At 47.3% G+C, this 20,785-nt stretch overlaps 1 protein-coding gene across 2 annotated transcripts in view; it reads right to left on the bottom strand.

Moving 5' to 3' along the window:
- Positions 1–20,785, bottom strand: part of MDN1 (midasin AAA ATPase 1) — a 765,271-nt gene that overhangs the window by 524,038 nt on the left and 220,448 nt on the right. For both annotated transcript variants that reach the window (XM_029595415.1, XM_029595414.1), the window contains exon 27: positions 9,598–9,739. In XM_029595415.1, coding sequence (XP_029451275.1) covers positions 9,598–9,739 — 142 coding nt within the window. The remainder of the gene's footprint in view (positions 1–9,597; positions 9,740–20,785) is intronic.

Raw genomic sequence — 20,785 nt, 5'->3', positions numbered from 1 at the left:
CAGGAAGGGCACGGCTGTTGGACTGGAGGGCATAAATACTTCACACGCCCCAAAGAAAACATACCACATTCAGATGAGCCGAAAGAGCAAATCCGCAAACCTTATCTCGCAGACATCCTAACACCACCACCTGGACCCAGAGAGAATTGAAGGATAACCCCTTGACCGAACAGTCTTGGAGAAAGGCCAAAATATGCCCCACTGTGGATCGCCAAGTATCCACTCGCTGGCTGGTACACCAGGACTCAAAAACCCTCCAGACTCTCACATAAGCTAGAGAAGTGGAGGTCTTCCTAGATGTAAGAAGGTAGTGACAATCTCGTCCAAATAACTCTGGTCTTTCAAATGCTGCCTTTCAAAAGGCAGGCTGCTAGACAAATTGATTTTTGCGAAACCACACCTTGAATACTGTGTACAATTCTGGTTGCCGCATCTCAAAAAAGATATAGTTGCGATGGAGAAGGTACAGAGAAGGGCGACCAAAATGATAAAAGGGATGGAACAGTTCCCCTATGAGGAAAGACTAAAGAGATTAGGACTGTTCAGCTTGGAGAAGAGACGGCTGAGGGGGGATATGATCGGAGAAAGTTCTCTCTCACTCAACGCACAAACTCTGGAATTTGTTGCCAGAGGATGTGGTTAGTGCTGTTAGTGTAGCCGGGTTTAAAAAAGGATTGGATAAGTTCTTGGAGAAGTCATTACCTGCTATTAAGTTGACTTGGAAAATAGCCACTGCTATTACTAGCATCAGTAGCATGGGAGAGACTTAGTTTTTGGGTACTTGCCAGGTTCTTATGCCCTGGATTGGCCAATGTTGGAAACAAGATGCTGGGCTTGATGGACCCTTGGTCTGACCCAGTATGGCATGTTCTTATGTTCTAAGCAAACAGGGCTCTGAGGTAGAAGATTCGGTAGTCGAGTGAGAAGTAAGGGCCTATCCACTGCCAGGCTGACTAGATCTGCAAACCAAGGACACCTTGGAGACTCCGGAACAATTAGAATCACTTTGCCCAGATAAGCTTCAATGCACCGCAAGATCTTGACTACTAGTGTCCAAGGAGGAAACATGTACAGTATGACATCCATTGGCCAGGGCAGAACCAAGGCATCTACCCCTTCTGACCCTCTTTCTCTTCGACTGAAGAAACATGAGGCCTTGGCATTGCAGAAGGTTGCCATCAAGTCCACACACGGCGAGCCCCCACCTGTGAGTGACTAGACGCATCGCTTCTGTAACAGCTCCCACTTCACGGGGTCAATCTCCTGCTGGCTCAAAAAATATGCTTGCATGTTGTCTGAGCCCGCTATATGAGAGGCTGCCAGGCAATCCAGATTGTGCTCCACCCAGGCAACCAAAAGACGGGCCTCCTGGAATACAGCTAGACTCTTGGTTCCTCCTTATCAATTGATGTAAGATACTGTAGTTGCATTGTCCGACAAGACTCTTACCGTTTTCCCCTCACCAAGGGCAGAAAAGCCATCAGTGCCAGATGCACTGCTCATCTCTAGGTGACTGATGGACCAAGAGGCTTCTTCTGGCGACTAACAACCCTGAACGGACTGGCTCTGATACACCGCTCCCCAGCCTAAGAGACTGGCATCTGTGGTGACAATCGTCCAGACCGGGAGATTGAGATCTGTGCCGTGGCTCAACTTGTCCAAGAGGAGCCACCAAGAAAGACTGGAACATACAAACTCTGGGAGTGGGAGAGGAAGATGGAAATGCTCCGATAACGGATCCCAATGAGAAAGCAACACGGACTGAAGAAGTCTCAAATGGGCAAAAGCCCAGGGTACCAACTCCAAGGTAGACGCCATAGACCCAAGCACTTGCAGGTAATCCTAGGCCCTGGGGACTCGCATGTCTAAGAATCTGTGCACTTGGGCCTGAAGCTTGGAAATCCACTCCTCAGTGAGAAAGACCTTTCCCGCTTTCGAATCGAAATGTGCCCCCAGGAATTCCAAGCTCTGGGAAGGAACAAGATGACTTTTAGAAATTGACTATACACCCCAAAGACTTCAGATGCTAGAGAACTAGATCCACTACCTTGCGACAAAGGGCTTCCAACTTCAAACGGATCAGTCAGTCCAGATACGGATGGACCAGAATACCCTCCCTTTGCCACTATGACCATCAACTTGGTAAAAGTCTGAGGCGCGGTCACCTGACCAAAGGGTAGAGCGCAAAACTGAAAGTGCTTCCCCAGAATCATGAATCGTAGATATCTGATGGTCAGGGCAGATTCCTACATGCAAGTAGGCTTTGGTTAAATCCAGTGACACTAGGAACGCTCCCGGGTGTACTGCCGCGATTCTAGAATGCAGAGTTTCCATACTGAACCAAGGAACTTTCTTCAAATTGAGGATCGGACGGAACATTTCCTCTTTTTTGGGAATGAGGAACCAGGACAATAGCCCCTAATTTGCGCAGGCAAGAAACAGCATCTCTTACTGCCATCTTCTTTTCCCGGTAAGAGCATGGGGATATTAGGAAGTAGTCTCTTAAAGGCCAAGCAAATTCTAAAGCATAGCCAAGTTTTACACACATTGGACGTGATCTTGGTTCATAAACTGCTCCCTTACCTTCGGGACGGTTCCTGACCCGCTTAAACTCGCCATCGTAAAGCCCCTACTAAAAAAGCCCACCCTCGACCAAAATGACCCTGCAAACTACAGGCCCATCTCCAACCTGCCTTTTATTTCCAAAGTCCTGGAGAAAGTGGTCAACACACAACTTACAGACTTCCTAGAAGACAACAATATCCTCCACCCCGCCCAGTACGGCTTTCGTAAAAACCGAAGCACGGAAAAGCTTCTACTTGCAATAACAGACACCATCCTAAAACGCATGGACCACGGCCAATCATACATTCTAGCCCTCTTAGATATCTCAGCAGCTTTCGATTCGGTGAACCACAAAATCTTAATATCACGCTTAGCAGAGATAGGCATTTCAAACACAGCCCTATCATGGTTCTCCTCTTACCTTGACCACAGAAAGTATTTAGTCAAACTCGATAAATCCCAATCTACACACATTCCTCTATCACAAGGCGTACCCCAGGGCTCCTCCCTTTCCTCCACCCTCTTTAACATCTATCTACTCCCTCTTTGCCACCTACTATCTAAACTGGGACTAAAATTCTTCTTGTACGCTGACGACGTACAAATACTTATTCCCATCCAAAAATCCCTCAACGAAACCCTGCACTTCTGAGAGACATGCCTTGCATCTATCAACTCCCTCCTTTCCAACCTACACCTTGCACTCAATACCTCAAAAACTGAAATTCTTATTATCACTAATCAACCCAGCTTTTCCATCCACCAAATGCATCAAAACACTTCACAAAATCTCACGCATCCGCCCACTGTCAGAGATCTAGGAGTCTCCCTAGATACACAACTAAGCTTCAAATCCCACATCAAATCGCTCCTAAAAGGGGGCTTCTATAAACTCCAAACCCTCAAAAAACTGAAGCCTCTCCTCCACGCACATGACTTCCGTACTGTTATGCAAACCACCATACTATCAAGACTTGATTATTGCAACTCACTGCTAATAGGCCTTCCTGCCTCCACAATCAAACCCCTCCAAATCTTACAAAACGCCATGGCTCGCATCCTTACAAACGCAAGAAAGACTGATCATATTACTCCCATACTACAAGACCTCCACTGGCTCCCAATCACTTATCGCTCTCAATACAAAACACTATCATACATAACACGCTATACAAAAATAATTCCCCATGGATCGAAGATATGCCACACTTCCGCCAGGCCAACCGCCCTACCAGAAACTCCCTTGCTGGCACCCTCCACACCCCTTCACTCAAAATTGCTCACCTCACAACCACCAGAGAGAGAGCCTTCTCCACTGCCGGCCCCACCCTCTGGAACTCCCTCCCCGCCGAGCTCCGACTAGAACCATCACTTAATTCAAAAAAGGAATCAAAACCTGGCTATTTAAACAGGCCTATCCCAACTCTTCACAATCCTAGGTCTGTGACTTCTCCGCAACACTATTATTTCCCCAACCCCTGTACAGTTTCCCCCTGCCCCCCCCCCCACACACCTCCCCCCTATCCACCATCACCACCCCTCCATCCAATAAGCAGCTCCTTTTTACAGTTACCAATTCACCTTCCCACTGCTACCCACAGCTCCCTTGTACAGTTCCACCCCCTCCCTCCTCCCTCCTCCCCCTCACACTATACCCCCTCCTCCCTGCCTTTTGTACAATAACTTATGATCGCCTTATACCGTGTACAGCACCCCCTCCCATCCTACACCACCTTACCCTGTATCCCCCTTCCCTATTACTGCCCCCTGCATTCCCCTGCCGCCTATCGCTTCTCTCATCCCCTCCTCCCCCGCCTCCCCTATGCGCTTCACCCAGCACCCCCGCCCTATCCCTCGCACTGTATCCTCCTGTACATAATTAATTTTGTCTAATTGTCTAATATTGTCAAATTTTGTCTAATATGGTTTATTATATGTACCGTATTTTCCGGCGTATAAGACGACTGGGCGTATAAGACGACCCCCCCTTTTTTATACATATTTTTAAGAAAAAAAATAATTTTACACTCAAACAGGAGCAACCCTATCTATGAAAAGGCAACACTACAAATACCGTATATCAGGCCCTAAAAACCAATATACCTCTTATTAGGAAAACAGAACTAGCAAGCAGCTATAGATCCCCACACAAATAATTGTAAAACTATACTAATAAGCAGAATAAATGTTTCAAAACAGCTATGAACAGAATAACATCCAACAATTAAAAACTCATAAAAACTATTAAACATTCTCCAAACACCAATAAAATATTTCAAAAAAGCAGACATCACATAATATTAAATAATTAAAATGGCAGTCAATCAAGAAAAATAAACTTAAAAAGCCACCTTTCCTTACCCCCTCCAGCAGCTCTCCTATTCCTCTTCCTCTTCCTTAAGGCCCATGTCTCTCACACACACACACACACCATACCAGTCATGCCCCCATGACCAGTTTCTGTCTCTCACACACCAATCATTTCCCAAACAGTCTTTGACACACACACCAGACACCTTCCTGAACAGTTTCTCTCATGCCATACACACACACAGGCTTCCCACTCCCGTGTTCTGCTTACCGTACATATACGGGCTTCTCACTCTCATAATCACTTTCTCTGTCTCACACACACACACCAGTCTCTCTCTCATTTCCATGCTCACTCTCCACATGCACAGGCTTCTCATTCCCTGAATCACATTCTCTCTCTCACATTCACACACACCAGTCTCTTTCTCTCACACACACTGTCACCTTATCAACCAGTCTCTCTCTCATGCACGCGCACACACACACACACAGCCAGCCCTCCCGCTCCCATGCTCTCTCTCACATAATCAGGCTTCTTACTCCCATGCTTTCTCACATACCCAGATTTCTCACTTCCATGCTTTTTCTCTCTCTCACACTCACATACACATCAGTCATCTCTCTGAGCAGTCACTTTCATTGTCTCTCACACACGAGCTCGCTGACCAGTTTCTCTCAATCACACACATGCTCTCAATCAAATGCATTCTCTCACTTACACACAGGCTGGCTGCTTCTTCTCTCTCTCTCTCTCACTTCCACTCCCCCACCCCCCCCCCCCCCGAGCACAAATAGTAGCTGCAGCAGCTTCCTCCTCCAGCCCCCGCAGGCCAAGAAAGAAGAAACCCATCGGCCGCGGGAGGCTCATGCTGCTGTCTCCTTTCCCGATTACCAGCTCCTTCGACTGCTCGGGGCCGTTCCTGCTGTCGCCGCTGCAATTTTTTCACGCGGCACGGCTCTTTCTTCCCGCGCATCACTTCCTGTTCCGGTTTCAAAGGGGGGGGGGGGGGAGGGCGGGAAGAAGAAAAGGGCAGCCGCGGATGCCACAGCTTTTTTTTTTTTTGTTGCACCGCTGCCGTTCCCGCTGGGCTTGAACGTGCTGATAGCCCAGCGGCAACGGCAGTGCGGTGCGCGGGAAGGAGAAAGCCGTGCCGAATGAAAAAATTGCAGCGGCGATAGCAGGAATGGCCCCGAGCAGTCGAAGGAGCTGATAACAGGGAAAGGAGACAGCAGCATGAGCCTCCCGCGGCCGATGGGTTTCTTCTTTCTTGGCCTGCGGGGGCTGGAGGAGGCTGCGGCACCTACCATTTGTGCTCGGGGGGGGGGGGGGGTGAAAGAGAGAGAGAGAGACAGCCAGCCTGTGTGTAAGTGAGAGAATGCATTTGATTGAGAGCATGTGTGTGTGATTGAGAGAAACTGGTCAGAGAGCAGGTGTGCCCTATAAGACGATACCCGGCGTATAAGACGACCCCCGACTTTTGAGAAGATTTTCTTGGGTTAAAAAGTCGTCTTATACGCCAGAAAATACGGTAATCTCGTTTTTTTAACTGTGACGCACGTTGGCTCTACAGTAAAGTTAACTTACCTTTTAACTATCTATCCTTCCTCCACCTATCATTGTAATTTCCTCTCTCAGTTATCTGTAAACAGACATGTTTTTTACGAATGCCGGTATATAAAAGTTATAAATAAATAAATAAATAAATAAACTCCTCGTAAAATAAACCCAATCAGCCCCCTATGTCTGGAACCGAGGAGTGGACCAGTCTGGCATCACTGGGAGGATTTGAGTACCACCTGCTCCCTGGGAAGAGCCATCTCTGTCAGACAGACATCTCCAAAAGGTCTGACTCCATGACTGCTGTCTACCTGAGAACTGTTTCTGAGTGGTCCCTGAAGGCCTGATTGCCCAAAACCTGCGATTCCCCATGAAGCTAGTGCGAGAAGGGAAGGAGCCTTTTCCTTTCAGCTTATCTTCTGGCAGCTTGTGAACCTTGTTCTCACCAAGGGACTTTATCATCTCTTCCTGGTCCTTACCAAACAGCAACTTCCCTTTAAAGGGTAACAACCCCAACTGGGACTTGGAAGAAACATCGGCCGAACAATTCCACAGTCCGAGAAGCTGTTGGGCTGAGACAGACATCATGGTCCTGGAAGAGATTCTGAGAAGATCATACAACGCATCTGCACTGTAAACCACTACGGCTTCCAACTGTTCCGCTTGAAGAGCCTCAGAGTCTGAAAGATTTGTCCATTTGTAACTGCTGCACCCAGCGAAGGACCGCTCTCAGCATAAAACTGCTGCACATAGCAGCTCAGGCCTCAAGAGCCGACACCTCTAAGATCTTTTTGAGATGCACTTCCAGCTTCCTGTCCTGAAGATCTTTCAGAGCAGCAGCTCCCATAATAGGAATGGTCATTTTCTTGGTAACCAATGAATCCGAGGCATCCACCTTGGGGACCTTGAGAAGGCCCAGAACATCCTCGGGCAACGGATATAACCTATCCATAGGCCTGCTGACCTTCAAACCTGTGTCCTGTCCGGGGTATCCCACACTCTGAACAGGATATCACTGACCAAAGAATGGAAGGGAAATAATCTAGCCGAACCCCAGGGGCCAACCATGACCGGTGTCCACAACCCCCATCTAGGAACCCTCCCCGAGGGATATCAATGCCCAGCTCTTCAAGAACTGCCGGGATGAGAGGAGACAGCTCCTCCGTGTGGAACAAATGTACCACCTTGGAATCATCCCCTTCAACCGTCATCCTTTGAGCTGATGCCCAATCTGGGTCTTGCTCAGCCACGGCCAGGACCACATCCTGAGGGTCCAAGGTCCTGGTGATCTTCCTTATCCAAGGTATCCACGACTGAAGGCGGAGATGAAGCCCCTAGGAGCGGCCTGACTCTCGTGGCCCCCACATCAGCCCTGGCCCTCAGACTGCTTTATCAGAGGCTCCCTCGCCGACCTACGGCGAGTTGGCTTTCGCGCCTTATAGGCCTTGTGTAGGAGCAGGACAAAATCGGAAGACAACACATCGGATATCCCCCCCCCCCCCCCCCAGGGTCCCCCTCACTCTTTATAGGAGACCCAACAGCCTCTGGGAGGCAAGTAGTGGTGTTATCTGCAGATCCATCTGCTTTATTTTAGACTGCAGGCTTTGTACCTCCTACCATCTGCTGGAGACAGAGAAATACGAAGGGACTGCAAGTGGCACCTCAGCTTAAGTAGCAGAGTCAGTAAAATTTTCTCTGTCTCCATCTGCTGGAGGGGAGGCAAAATCCAGGAATCTGGACTGATCTGGATGTATATACAGGGAACTGAACTTATGGAGAGATTCTAAAATCCTTGGTACTTGACACCAACAGCTTTATTCAAGACCCCACAGGCTTTCTGAATAGACAGTGAGCAACCACCATTTAACATTCTTCTGGTTGCAACAGATGTAGGATCACTATACAGCAACATTACCCAGCCAAAGAAACATACAACATAGAAACCTAGAACATAAAAATAATGGCAGAAAAGGACCAAATTGTCCATCCAATCTGCCCAGCAAGCTTATAGTAGCACCAGCCGTGCAGATGGGGAATTTCTAACATCCACCCTGGACCGCCAATGCACACGGAAAATTATTACACAAAATCAATTTCAAACTGACTCAAAACTAATTCAGCTTCAATAATTATTGTATTTTTGTACACTACATTGAGCTTTCACAGCATGTGGGGTTTATAAACTTTAAGAATATAAATGACATCTACAGATCATGGAGACTCCTATGAGTTCCAGGATGGCACTACAGTATGCCAGCTTTTTATGGCTGAACTGGAAGAGATTTTTCAATGGATGGCAGACTAGATCTTGCAAATATTACTTGCATATTGATGACTTTTATAATTTGGACCAAGGAAGAAGAGAACATTTTTACAATTCTTTTAGCGTATTGTATCCTTCAATCGGATTCAAAATGGACTTCGCGTGGGAAAAATTCTTTGCATACCACAATTTCCATCAACAGCAGCTGTCTACAAAATGAAACCCTGCCAGCACATTTCACTGGACACTATATTTGCTCAGATGGGAAAGACATTCAACTTAAGAGGACTCTTCATGCTTCTCCTCTAATGAAGCATATTATTCAATATAGAATATGTGAAGAGGGATGCTATATCAGCAAAACAGGTCAGAAGTTAAAAACCAGAACAGACAGACAAGATTACATAAATCACAAAAAAAAAATAGAGCAAGGTAGCTCATTCATGGAGGAACTTTTTTTTTAGCACAAGATCACTGTATCAATGCAGGACACTAAAGGGAGAAAGACAGAACTATCCAGAACTCTCAAGGCATTCAAAATTATAAACATCTGACATTCCAAACATAAAAGGACTTAGGAGGCTTTTAGCTCACTACCAGACATAATTCTGCTGTCTTGTTTTAGCAGACTGATGATAGGTGACATCAGCCCCTTTCCTTCCCACCTCTGTCATACAATCTGTGCTTCATTTGTCTGCTCAGTTGGTTTTGACCTGCTGGAGAATAGCTCCAGAAAGCTAGTTAACAAAAGTGTATTCATTTAATCCAATAAAAAAGGTATCACCTTTTTTTGTTTTATAATTGTTGACCCTTATTTTCAGAGTTTAAAAAGTCTTTCAAAACAGACCCAAAATAAAATGCTGAACAGAAATAAGAAATCCATGTAACAAATAACTACCATCATTGGCCAAATGCTGTAGCCAATCATAGTCCTTCTTGGTTTGCTCTGCCAGCCTGTACCGTTCGGCCCATCGGAAGAGATCACGGAGGGTGATGAAGCCGTGCTTCCCTGCGAATACTGTGGACCCTCTGCGCTGGGACTGTCACAAAACACACCAACAGAGCTCTCACATACAGGAAACCAGTGGCACCCAGCTGGGTGTAAGTATCATACTTCTACATTTTATTGTGTTAAAAATAAAGGTGCTTACAAAAAAGCATGTTGGGAAATGTTGAAATGTTCAGCAAGGGATGTGTACAGTCTGCCGTCCAAACTTTCTTTTTTTGGGAGAAGGTGGTGTAACATTTCATTTTAATTGATAGAAATACAAGTCAAGAGGCAAAGGAGTGGAACAGGAGGGATGAAAGGTCTGTAGGCAACTGCAAATTCACACTAATCCCTTGGGTAACTGATCAATGGTGAGCTTTCATCTGAAGTGCTGTGTCCCAAATCTGGAGGCAGCGGTGTCTTCCAAAAAACATACAGAGAGCAGGGCCAGTCCAGAGGAGGATCAACATTGCCACTACCAAAAACCATGCCTGCTGCATTTGCAAACTACAAGCTGGGAGGGTAGGGGGGAGAGAATGTGCATTTTATGGTAAATTTGAAAGAGGAAGCATGTGGGTACATTCTATTCTAAAAAATAGCATAAAGTGCATATGCTAAAGCTACCTGTGAACTTTGCACCCGCACTTTTCTGCAAGCAGCAGAGAGGGGTTGAATAGTACGCGCACTCTGGAAAAATGTCACGTACGCTTGTGGTTTTCCTCCCCCTCCCCCATTTACCTAAACATGCCTCGGGAACAAATCTACTCAGTCCAGCTAAAAATCAGTGTGCTACAGAAGACCGCATGTACTTTTAAGCTAAACAGAGGGAGGGTCCAATTTTTAGCCAAGCTATTTATCAGGGTAAATGGCTTTGAAAACTGTCCTCTTAGGAACCTAAGTATAACCTAGAGCAGGGGTCCTCAAACCAATCCTTGAGGTCCCCCCAGCTAGTTGGGTTTTCAGGATCTCTCTAATGAATATGCATGAGGTCTATTTGCATGCACTACCTCCTATGTGTGCAAATATTTCTCATGCCTATTCATTAGGGATATCCTGAAAACCCAACTGGTTGGGGGCCACCGAGGAACTGTTTGAGCACCCTGACCTAGAGGAAATAAGAGAGGGAGGAATAAGAGGAATAAGAGAGGGAGGAAAAGCAGAGTGTTCTCAGAGGACAGCGGGATGTCCATCCTCAAACATGAATGACATCAGATGAAGCCTCACACCGAAAATGTGCAAAGTTTCTAGAACTTTGACTGAGCCTCTCTGAGCATGCCCAGCATGCAAACCACACATCCATGCAGTCTCCCCCTCAGACATAACAGAATGGAGGAACAAAAAATGGAAATTAAAACCCACAAAATGGAAACCCAACTACTCAGAGTGACTGGCAGATTTCATTTGGAGAACACCTGTTACAGGTAGCAACTCTGCTTTCTCCAAGGAAAAGCAGGATGGCAGTCATCGCACATGGGTGAATCCCTAGCTAAAGACTGCCCCCAACATAAAAGGGGACCAACAAAACACCAAACAATTGCCAACAGGCACCAAAATAACCAGTTTTATTGGAAACATGGGGGGAGTGGGGGAGCGCAGCCTGAACAGAAAGAATGGGCACAGGCTGGAACTGAGTTGGGTTCCAAACCTCAAACAAGTTCTAAAGGACAGACTGGCCAAACCAACTGTCGCTTTGGCGATCCCTATCCAAACCGTAATATGATGTGAATATGAGTGGATGGAACTCCATGTCACAGCTCTGCAGATCTCCTCCATAGGAACTGCTCACAAGTGGGCTGCCATGGCTCTGACAGAGTGAGCCTTGCCATGGCCCCCAAGATGCAATCCCACTTGGACATAATAGGAGGAGATGCAGTTTGCTAGCCAACTGAAAAGCATCTGCTTGGCAATAGAGATCTCCTTTTGATCAGATCAGATTGAAGTTGGGTAGAAGTTGGGTAGACTAAGGACTTCTGTCTGCACCAGATAGAAGGCTCTTTTGCAGTGCAGAACTGTGCACAGCTCGCTCACATTAGTGCAAATGGGGCCTGGGAAAAAGCATTGGCAGGACGGACTGGTTAAGATGGAAGTCCAACACTACCTTAGGCAGGAACTTAGTGTGGTCCTGTGCATGTTCTCTATCATCATGAAAAACTTTTGTGTAAGGTGGGTAAGTCACTAAGGCCTTGAGTTCGCTGACCCTGTGAGCTGAAGTGACTGCCACCAAAAATATGACCTTTCAGGTCAGGTACTTCAGATCACAGGAATACAGAAGCTCAAAGGGAGCTTTCATCAGCTGAGCTAAAACCATACTGAGGTCCCAAGATATAGCGGGAGGCCTTAGGGGAGGCTTCAGATGAAGCAGATCCCACATGTATCGTACAATTATAGGTTGTCAGAGACAGACTTACCTTCTACACCTTGGCGATATGCACCAAATGAACTGATGTGAACACTTAACGGAGATAGTCTTCAGACCAGTCTTCGAAAGGTGTAGAAGGTAGTCAAGCAGTTTTTGTGTGGGGCAGGAGAACACATCTAGGGCCTTCTGCTCATACCACACTGAAAACCTCCTCTACTTCAGTGCATAGAACTTTCTAGTGGAAGTTTTTCTAGAAGTCACCAGAACCCGAGACAGAGATAAAGGGATTGTAGGATCAGCCTCTCAACATACAAGCTTTGAGCAATAAGGCCTGGAGGTTGGGAGATGCCAAAACCTGTCTCGATCCTGAGAAATGAGATCTGGGGAAATCCAGAGTCTGATTGGTTTCCACTCCTCCAGATGTCGCCCATCAGGAAACCAAACATGGCTCAGCCAATGAGGGGCTTTGAGGATCAAAGTTCCTTTGTCTTCTCAAAGCTTCAAAGTCTTCGACAACAGTGGAGTTGGAGGATTTGTGTACAGAAGGCCCTCACCCCAATGGCAGGAGAAGGCATCTGAGGCTGTCATGTGACCTGTACAGTGAGCAGAACAGAGGAATCTTCTGTTTGCAGCACCTTGGAACAGATCTACCTCCGATCTTCCCTTCAGGCAGTAGATCTAATTCACTACCCTTTGGTCCAGAGACCATTTGTGGGGTCTGAAGGAATGACTCAGCCTGTCCACTATTCATATGCTCCATTCTGGCCAGATACATAGTTTGGAGCAGCATCCCTTGGGAAAGGGCCCATAACCATATCTGAACTACTTCCCGACACAGGAATTACGAGTCCTTACCCCCTTGCTTGTTAACATACCACATTGCCACCTGGTTGTCTGTGTCAACAATTTTGTTGAACAGCCGATCTCTGAAAGCCAACAGAATGTACCGTATTGCCCGGAGCTCCAAGAGGTTGATCTGGCACATCCGTTCCTGGGCAGACCAAAGACCTTGGGTACTGAGCCCATCTACATAAGCTCCCCAGCCAAAAGTGGACACATTCGTGGTGAGGACAATTTGTACCTCAGGACAGACTGGAATCTACTCACCACCAGGACAAAGTCTCGGAGAGACGGCATGTCCCAGATGCAGTCCCAAAGCTTGAGTGGCCTGGCGCCACTGGGAACTTAGTATCCAATGGGCTCTCCGCATACGTAACCTTGCCCAGGGAGTGATTGTACTGTTGTGGCCATCTGGCCCAACAGCTTCAACATGTGCCACACTGAGACCTGCTAGCTCTCTTGAATCTCTGCTGTGATGGTCTTCAAGCTGATGGCCCTTTGTCGTGGCAGAAAGTTCTTGGCCTGAGCCATGTTCTAGCAGGGTTCTGAAGAAGTCCAATTGCAATGACAGGCTGAGATGGGATTTGGGATAGTTGATGAACACTTGCGACTCCAACACCTGGATGGTCTGGTCAAAAGCTTGGACTCTTTGGCTCCTGACAAAGGGAAAATGGACTTCCACTCTACAAAGGTGCACCACTGCCAAGGCCAGGCACTTCATAAAGACTCGTGGGGCTGACAGTAGCCCAAACAGCAGAATGAGGTACTGAAGTGCTATTTCCCCAGCACAAATCTGAGATACTTCCTGTGACCGTGGAAGCTCTTGATGTGGGTGTACACATCCTTCAGATCGAGAGCATAGCCAGTCCCTTTTTTCAGCAAGGGGATCACAGTGCCCAGGGAAACCGTTTTGAACTTTTCCCCTTTGAGAAACCTGCTCAGGGCCCTTAGGTCTAGGATGGGACAGAGTTGTCCTGTTTTGTTTTTTTTTTTGTTTTTTTTAATCAGGAAGTGCTGGGAGTAGAATCCCTGCCCTCTTTGCCCTGGAACAGGCTCAACTAATCTAGCAATTAAGAGGGAGGAGAGCACCGCAAGGAGCACTTCCTGATGTGCTATCAGCCCCCAATAAGGGCTCAAGGGGGCAATTTGGCAGGGTACTCAAAAGATTTAATTTATCTCCTCCATGGACAATGGACAGAACCCACTAGTCTGAGGTTACTCTGGGCTACTGGTTTGCACAGGACAGCAGCTTCCATCATCCCTGGTACAGCAGACTCTGCATTGCTCCCCACGATCCAGTCAAAACCTCATCCTGGGAGTTGACTGACACCGGCTGGGACTTGAGGTAACTGCTGCCTGGGACAGCTACAACGGGCCTGCTGCTTTTGACAGGGGTCAAGTCAGAGAATAGCATCTCCTCGGGCAGAAGAAAGACTTCCTCTGGCCAGGCCTAGAGTACCTAGCACAGCACGACAGGTTCTGGGTGCTACTGGAGAGTTGAAATGTTGCATGGTGCTCCTACATCAGAACCACAGTGTCCTTCAATTTATCTCCAAAGCGAGTTACTCCTGCACTTCCTGATGGAGATCGGATGCCCTCAGTCAGGAGAGTCTGCGGGCACCAATCCCAGTGGCAGAGACCCTTGTTGCCATCTCGAAATCATAGGTGGACTGGACCCTGTGTTTTCTGCTCTCCACGACAGTGTCCTGTTGAGGCAACTGCCGACCACCTCCTGCACCTGCTTAAAGATATCCTACATCTATTAGCTCATGTAGAGCTGGTAGGCTGCTATGCATAAAATAAGCATGGTGCCCTGAAAAGGGCTCTCTGATCTTTTCCCGGGACGCTAAGGAATAGGTCAGAGTGTGCCTGGCCTTTTTAAGAGCAGATGAGACCACCAATTGGTGTGGTAGCTGTTGCTTGTTGAATCAGAGAGCCTTATGGATGATTTAGACGTGTCTATCTTTATTTACGGGAGCAACTGAGAGGGAGTGTTCCCACATCCTCATCAGCAACTCCACAAGGATCTCGTGCACTGGGACTGCCTCGATTTCCTTGGGAGGCTCCACATACTGGAGGATATGGAGGATACCTAGCATCCTGTTGCAGGTATCCTCCTCAGTCTAACTGAAATGGCATGGTCTCTGCCATCACACTGACAAATCCTGCGAAGGAGAGGTCTTCTGGAGGAGACTTCATTTTGTCAGAAGGAGGAGGCGGGTCTGAGGGGAGACCATCCAACACGTTGACAGATATCGGAGTCATCACCCCCCCCCCCCCCAAAGAATCATATGGGCCCTCATCCTCACAGCGTGAAGATGAGGATGAGTCCAGAGGTGCTTAGTCACCAGCCAGCAGTATGGGCACCAACTCAACTGGCCGAGGGGGCTCGGGCCTCTGTTATGCACTGGTCACCCAGTTCTCCAGGGAACCAAGAACATACACCAGATTGGCTATGGCACCCCAGATCCCCCGCCAGGCATCGATACCACACCGTCGGAACCAACACAGGATGTTTCGGTAAGACTCCGATAAGTGCATACAGGGATTCCAACTGCAGCTTGAGGAAGGATGGTGCCAATCCTGGTGCCGTTTGTGCCCCAACGCCTAGGCTCCACACACCTCTCCTGCTCCTCTTCTAAAAGCACTAATGCCAAGATTAGACTGGGATTCAGAAGGTGCAGCCACATCCTCTTCAGAACAAGAGGATCAATGGCGGGCATCTAAGCCAGGGAACATCGCATATCCCAGGTATCGATGGAGGCTTGGCACTTCTCACCAGGGGATGCTACAGGGGCATCACAGCCGAAGACAGTGCATCCGTGCCCGCCACCATGCATTGATAGAGACCCTTGCCAATGCTTCCTTGGCTTCTCTCTGTGCTCAGATTGGTCCTTCCCCGGTGCCGTGGCCAATGAATCAGATGTCTTCAACCTGTGGGAGACAGACAATAGCCTATTCTCTCGCAGTCACTGATGGAATAGAAGATTCTGATGTTGACGGCTCAGCGTCCATCGGTGAGGCTCTGTGGCTTCTTGATGCCAATGCCTCCGCTATTGATGCGCCAGCTTTCTCCAACCCGAACAGTCGATCCATCTTAGAGAGTCAGATCTTATGTCCTTTTGGGGTGTTCTGGGTGCACTTGCAATCCTGGAAGTTGAGGTGATGCTCCCAGGCAGAAGATACACTGATCATGGGGGGTCTGTAATCTACAAAGTCCTCGAGCACAGAGGGCATGGCTTAAAGCCGGACAAAGATATGCCAACCCAAAACAAAAGGGATGCAAAATCAAACTCAATGGCATCAGTCTACGATGGCTGGCAGGCACTGAAGGTACCACTGCTCGGGGGGGGGGGGGGGGGGGGGGGGGGTTAACAAGTGCAAAAGAAAAAATAAACTTAACTTAAATGCTGAGAAACCTGGCTAAAGATGCAAAGGGGGGGGGGAACTGGGAGGACCCCTATGTCGATACTGCGTGATAACAGAAAAAAGAAATGTGAAAAAATACTTCAAAGTAGTTTAAGAATTTCAGACAGACTCAATGCCATGAACTACTAGGCACTGTGGAAAAAGACTGAGGAGACCCCACTTCGATGCATGCTGGGCATGCTCAGAGAAGCTCAGTTCTAGAAACTTTGACAAGTTTTTCGTGCCAGGCTCCATCCAATGTCACCCATGTCAGGACTGCCATCCTACTTTCCTTGAAGGATTGTGACAAAATAACTTCAAAGAACAATGCACAAGAGGCAAGCATCGTTCAGAGGTTCTTTAAAAAAAAAAAGGGACCATGGCATAAGCACGAATGGGGATAGACTGAGTAGTACATCAGGAAACTATCACAGAGAAGACAGAGGCGTGAAAAAAACAATTATTAGAATTCAAGAAAGCATTGGATAAGCAAAGAGGAATGGTATAAATGGAGATAAAGTAGGATTTGCAACAGGAAGGGAGGAAACAGGCAAACTAAGCAGGTTATGACAGCAGATAGGGGTGCACATTTGTTTGGTAGTTTGTGTAAATTTTTAAAAATGCATAAAATTTGGTTGTGTGTGGAAGTAAAACTTACAACCATAAAATACAATTTTACATGCTAAAAATGGCATTTATGCATATAAACTACCAAAAGGAATGAAAAATTGCACCTGCATCCCCCCCCCCCAAAAAAAAAAAAAAAAAAAAAAAAAGCAGAGTTACTTACTTGTAACATGTTCTGAGGACAGCAGGATATTAGTCCTTACACATGGGTGACATCAGATGGAGCCCTGTTTCAGAAAAATGTCAGTTTCTAGAACAGACTAGGTACGGTGAGCATGCCCAGCATGACCTAGACCACACATCCATGCAGGGCCCCTTTCCAGTCTTGAAACAGAATTATGATAAAAATGAAAAACAGGAAAAATCCAATTTCGGGGGGGGGGGGGGGGGGGGGGGGGGGCGGTTTTGTAAGGGCTACCATTCTGCTGTCATCAGAGAACACCTGTTACAGGTAAGCAACTTTCTCAGAGGACAAGCAGTATGGTAGTCCTCGCACATGGGTGAATACCTAGCTACAGGCTGCTCCCCAACACAAAAGGGGATCAAGATATACCCGACCAGGTGGCAACAGCACAACACCGGTGCTGTTGGTAACAGAGGGGGAGATAAGCCTGAACCCAAACAGGCCCTAGGCAGGAGAGTTGGGTTCTATACCTTAAATAGGTTCCAGAGGACAGACTGGCCAAACCTACTGTTGCGTCAGCCATCCTTACCCAGACAGTAATGAAAGGTGAATGTGTGGAGAGAACTCAGTGTCACAGCCTTGCAGATCTCCATGGGAACTGCTCACAAGTAGGTTATGGATGCTATGGCTGTGATAGAATGAGCCTCGACATGACCCCCAAGATGCAGTCCCGTCTGGGTATAACAAAAGGAGATGCAATCTGCTAGCCAATTGGATAGTATCTGTTTGGCAACGGCAATGCCCAATCTATTCCTCTCAAAAGAAATAAAAAGTTGGGTGAAACATATATGGGATTCTGTCCGCTTCAAATAGAAGGCTAAGGCTCGCTTGCAGTTCAAACTGTGCAGTGCTTGTTTGCATTGGTGCAAAAGGGGCCTGGGAAAGAATATTGGTAGGACGATTGACTGGCTAAGATGGAACTCCGTCACTACCTTAGGCAGGAACTTAGGGTGCCTATGCAAGATTAGTCATAATAAAACTTAGTATAAGCTGGATATGTCACTAAGGCCTGGAGCATGCTGACCCTATGTGCTGAAGTGATCGCCACCAAAAATATGACCTTCTAGGTCAGGTACTTCAGGTCACAGAAGCAGAGTGGCTCAAAAGGAGCTTTAATCAGCTGAGCTAACACCATGTTGAGGTTCCAAGACAAAGCAGCAGGCCTTAGGGGAGGCTTCAACTGAAGCAGGCACCACATAATGTACAACTATAGGCTGTACGGAGATGGGCATACCATTTACACCTTGGTATGTGCCAACTGCACTGAGAAGAACTTTAACAGAGTTGGTTTTCAAGTCAGCTTCCAATAGACGTAGAAGGTACACAAGCAGTTTCTGTGTGGGTCAGAACGGATTATAGGCTCTTCTGCTCACACCACATCGGAAGCCTCCTCCAGTTCAGTCTATTGGACTTTCTACTGGAAGGCATTCTGGAAGCCACCAGGACCTGAGACACATTCTCAGAGATCAACCAACTGTAGAATTAACCTCTCAACATCTAGGCAGTGAGCAACAGGGCCTGGAGTTTGGGATGCCACAGCCTGCCTTGGTCTTGTGTGATGAGATCCGGAGAAGTCCTCAGACTGATCTGTTTCCAGAAGGACAACTCCAGTAGGAGTGGAAACAAGACCTGTCTCAGCCAATGAGGGACCTCTCTCCTCACCAAGTTTCAAGAGAATCTTTTGCCACTGAGGGAATTGGAAGATACGTGTACAGAAGACCCTTGCCCCAATGACAGGCAAGGGCATCTGAGGCTGATTTGCTATGTGACCTGAATAGGGAGCAGAACTGTGGCAGGGGGAACGAAAACAGATCTACGTCCGGGCTCCCCCTGAGGTGGAAAATCTGATTCACTATCCCCTGGCGATCCAGGGATCTTTCATGTGGTCTGAAGGTTCGACTCAGCTTGTCCGCTACCAAGTTCTTGTTCCGGCCAGGTACATGGCCCTAAGCACCATCCTGTGTGACAGGGCCCACGACAAGATCTGGACCACTTCCTGTCACAGGAGGTACAATCCTGTGCCTCCATGTTTGTTGTCATACAACACTGGCTACCTGGTTGTCTGTCTGCTTCAGGATAACTTTGTTGGCCAACCATTCTCTGAAAGACCATACCATGTACCTCATCGCCCAAAGCTCCAGGAGTTGATTTGATAATGGAGAAATTACTTACCTGATAATTTCGTTTTTCTTAGTGTAGACAGATGGACTCAGGACCAGTGGGTTATGTGCTCTTCTGCTAGCAAATGGGAGACAGTCATATTTCAAAGCTGACGTCACCCTAGATATACCCCCTGCAGTGACCTCCGCTCCTCAGTATCCTCATCGAAAAGCCACCTCGAAAACTGTGTACAATTCTGGTCGCCGTATCTCAAAAAAGATATAGTTGCGATGGAGAAGGTACAGAGAAGGGCAACCAAAATGATAAAGGGGATGGAACAACTCCCCTATGAGGAAAGGCTTAAGAGGTTAGGGCTGTTCAGCTTGGAGAAGAGACGGCTGAGGGGGGATATGATAGAGGTCTTTAAGATCATGAGAGGTCTTGAATGAGTAGATGTGACTCGGTTATTTACACTTTCAAATAATAGAAGGACTAGGGGGCATTCCATGAAGTTAGCAAGTAGCACATTTAAGACTAAATGGAGAAAATTCTTTTTCACTCAACGCACAATAAAGCTCTGGAATTTGTTGCCAGAGGATGTGGTTAGTGCAGTTAGTGTCGCTGGGTTCAAAAAAGGTTTGGATAAGTTCTTGGAGGAGAAGTCCATTAACAGCTATCAATCAAGTTTACTTAGAGAATAGCCACTGCTATTAATTGCATCAGTAGCACGGCATTTTCTTAGTGTTTGGGTAATTGCCAGGTTATTGTGGCCTGGTTTGGCCTCTGTTGGGAACAGGATGCTGGGCTTGATGGACCCTTGGTCTGACCCAGCATGGCAATTTCTTATGTTCTTATATATATCTTGCATAACAACTTGATTAAAACTGATCAAACTTGATTCAACTGATTTCAAAAACTGGAGACCACTAACTAGTGCACTCAACCAAATTATCGCCGACACCAGACTAAATGCGGGTGTCCTGAACTCGGGGTAGGCAACAGCTTATCCGTAATTGTATAATCTCAAGGTTCTCTTTCCAAGGCCCTCCTTTTTCTGTGGGCAGCTGTGGGCGGGATGCTGAGTCCATCTGTCTACACTAAGGAAAACTAAATTATCAGGTAAGTAATTTCTCCATTTCCTAGCATGTAGCCAATGGACTCAGGACCAGTGGGATGTACAAAGGCTACTCCCGGACTGGGCGAGAGGCTGTCCGTGGTCCATTTAATACAGCCCTTGTGAAGGCTGCGTCTTCTCTAGCCTGGACATCCAGATGGTAGAATCTGGAGAAGGTGTGTAGGGAGGACCACGTCACCGCTCGACAGATTTCGAAAGGTGACAGCAGTTTGGCTTCTACCTAGGATACTGCCTGGGCCCTAGTAGAATGAGCCTTATCAGGTAGGGGTAAGGGCTTCCCTGCCTCTGTGTAGGCTGCCTTGATTCTTCCCTGCCTCGTGAGGAAGCTTCGCCTTGATTCTTTCCGCTGTGGAGTACAAACAGGCAATCCATTTTGCGCACCTGTTGTGATTGTTCCAGGTATCGCGTCAGAAGTCTGCCGACATTTAGATGGCGAAGAAGGCGG

The sequence above is a fragment of the Rhinatrema bivittatum genome, chromosome 3, assembly GCF_901001135.1.
Source record: "Rhinatrema bivittatum chromosome 3, aRhiBiv1.1, whole genome shotgun sequence".
In the NCBI taxonomy this organism is placed as follows: Eukaryota; Metazoa; Chordata; class Amphibia; order Gymnophiona; family Rhinatrematidae; genus Rhinatrema; species Rhinatrema bivittatum.
The sequence above is the reverse complement of the archived record's forward strand: the minus strand, read 5'-3'. Positions and strand labels throughout refer to the sequence as shown.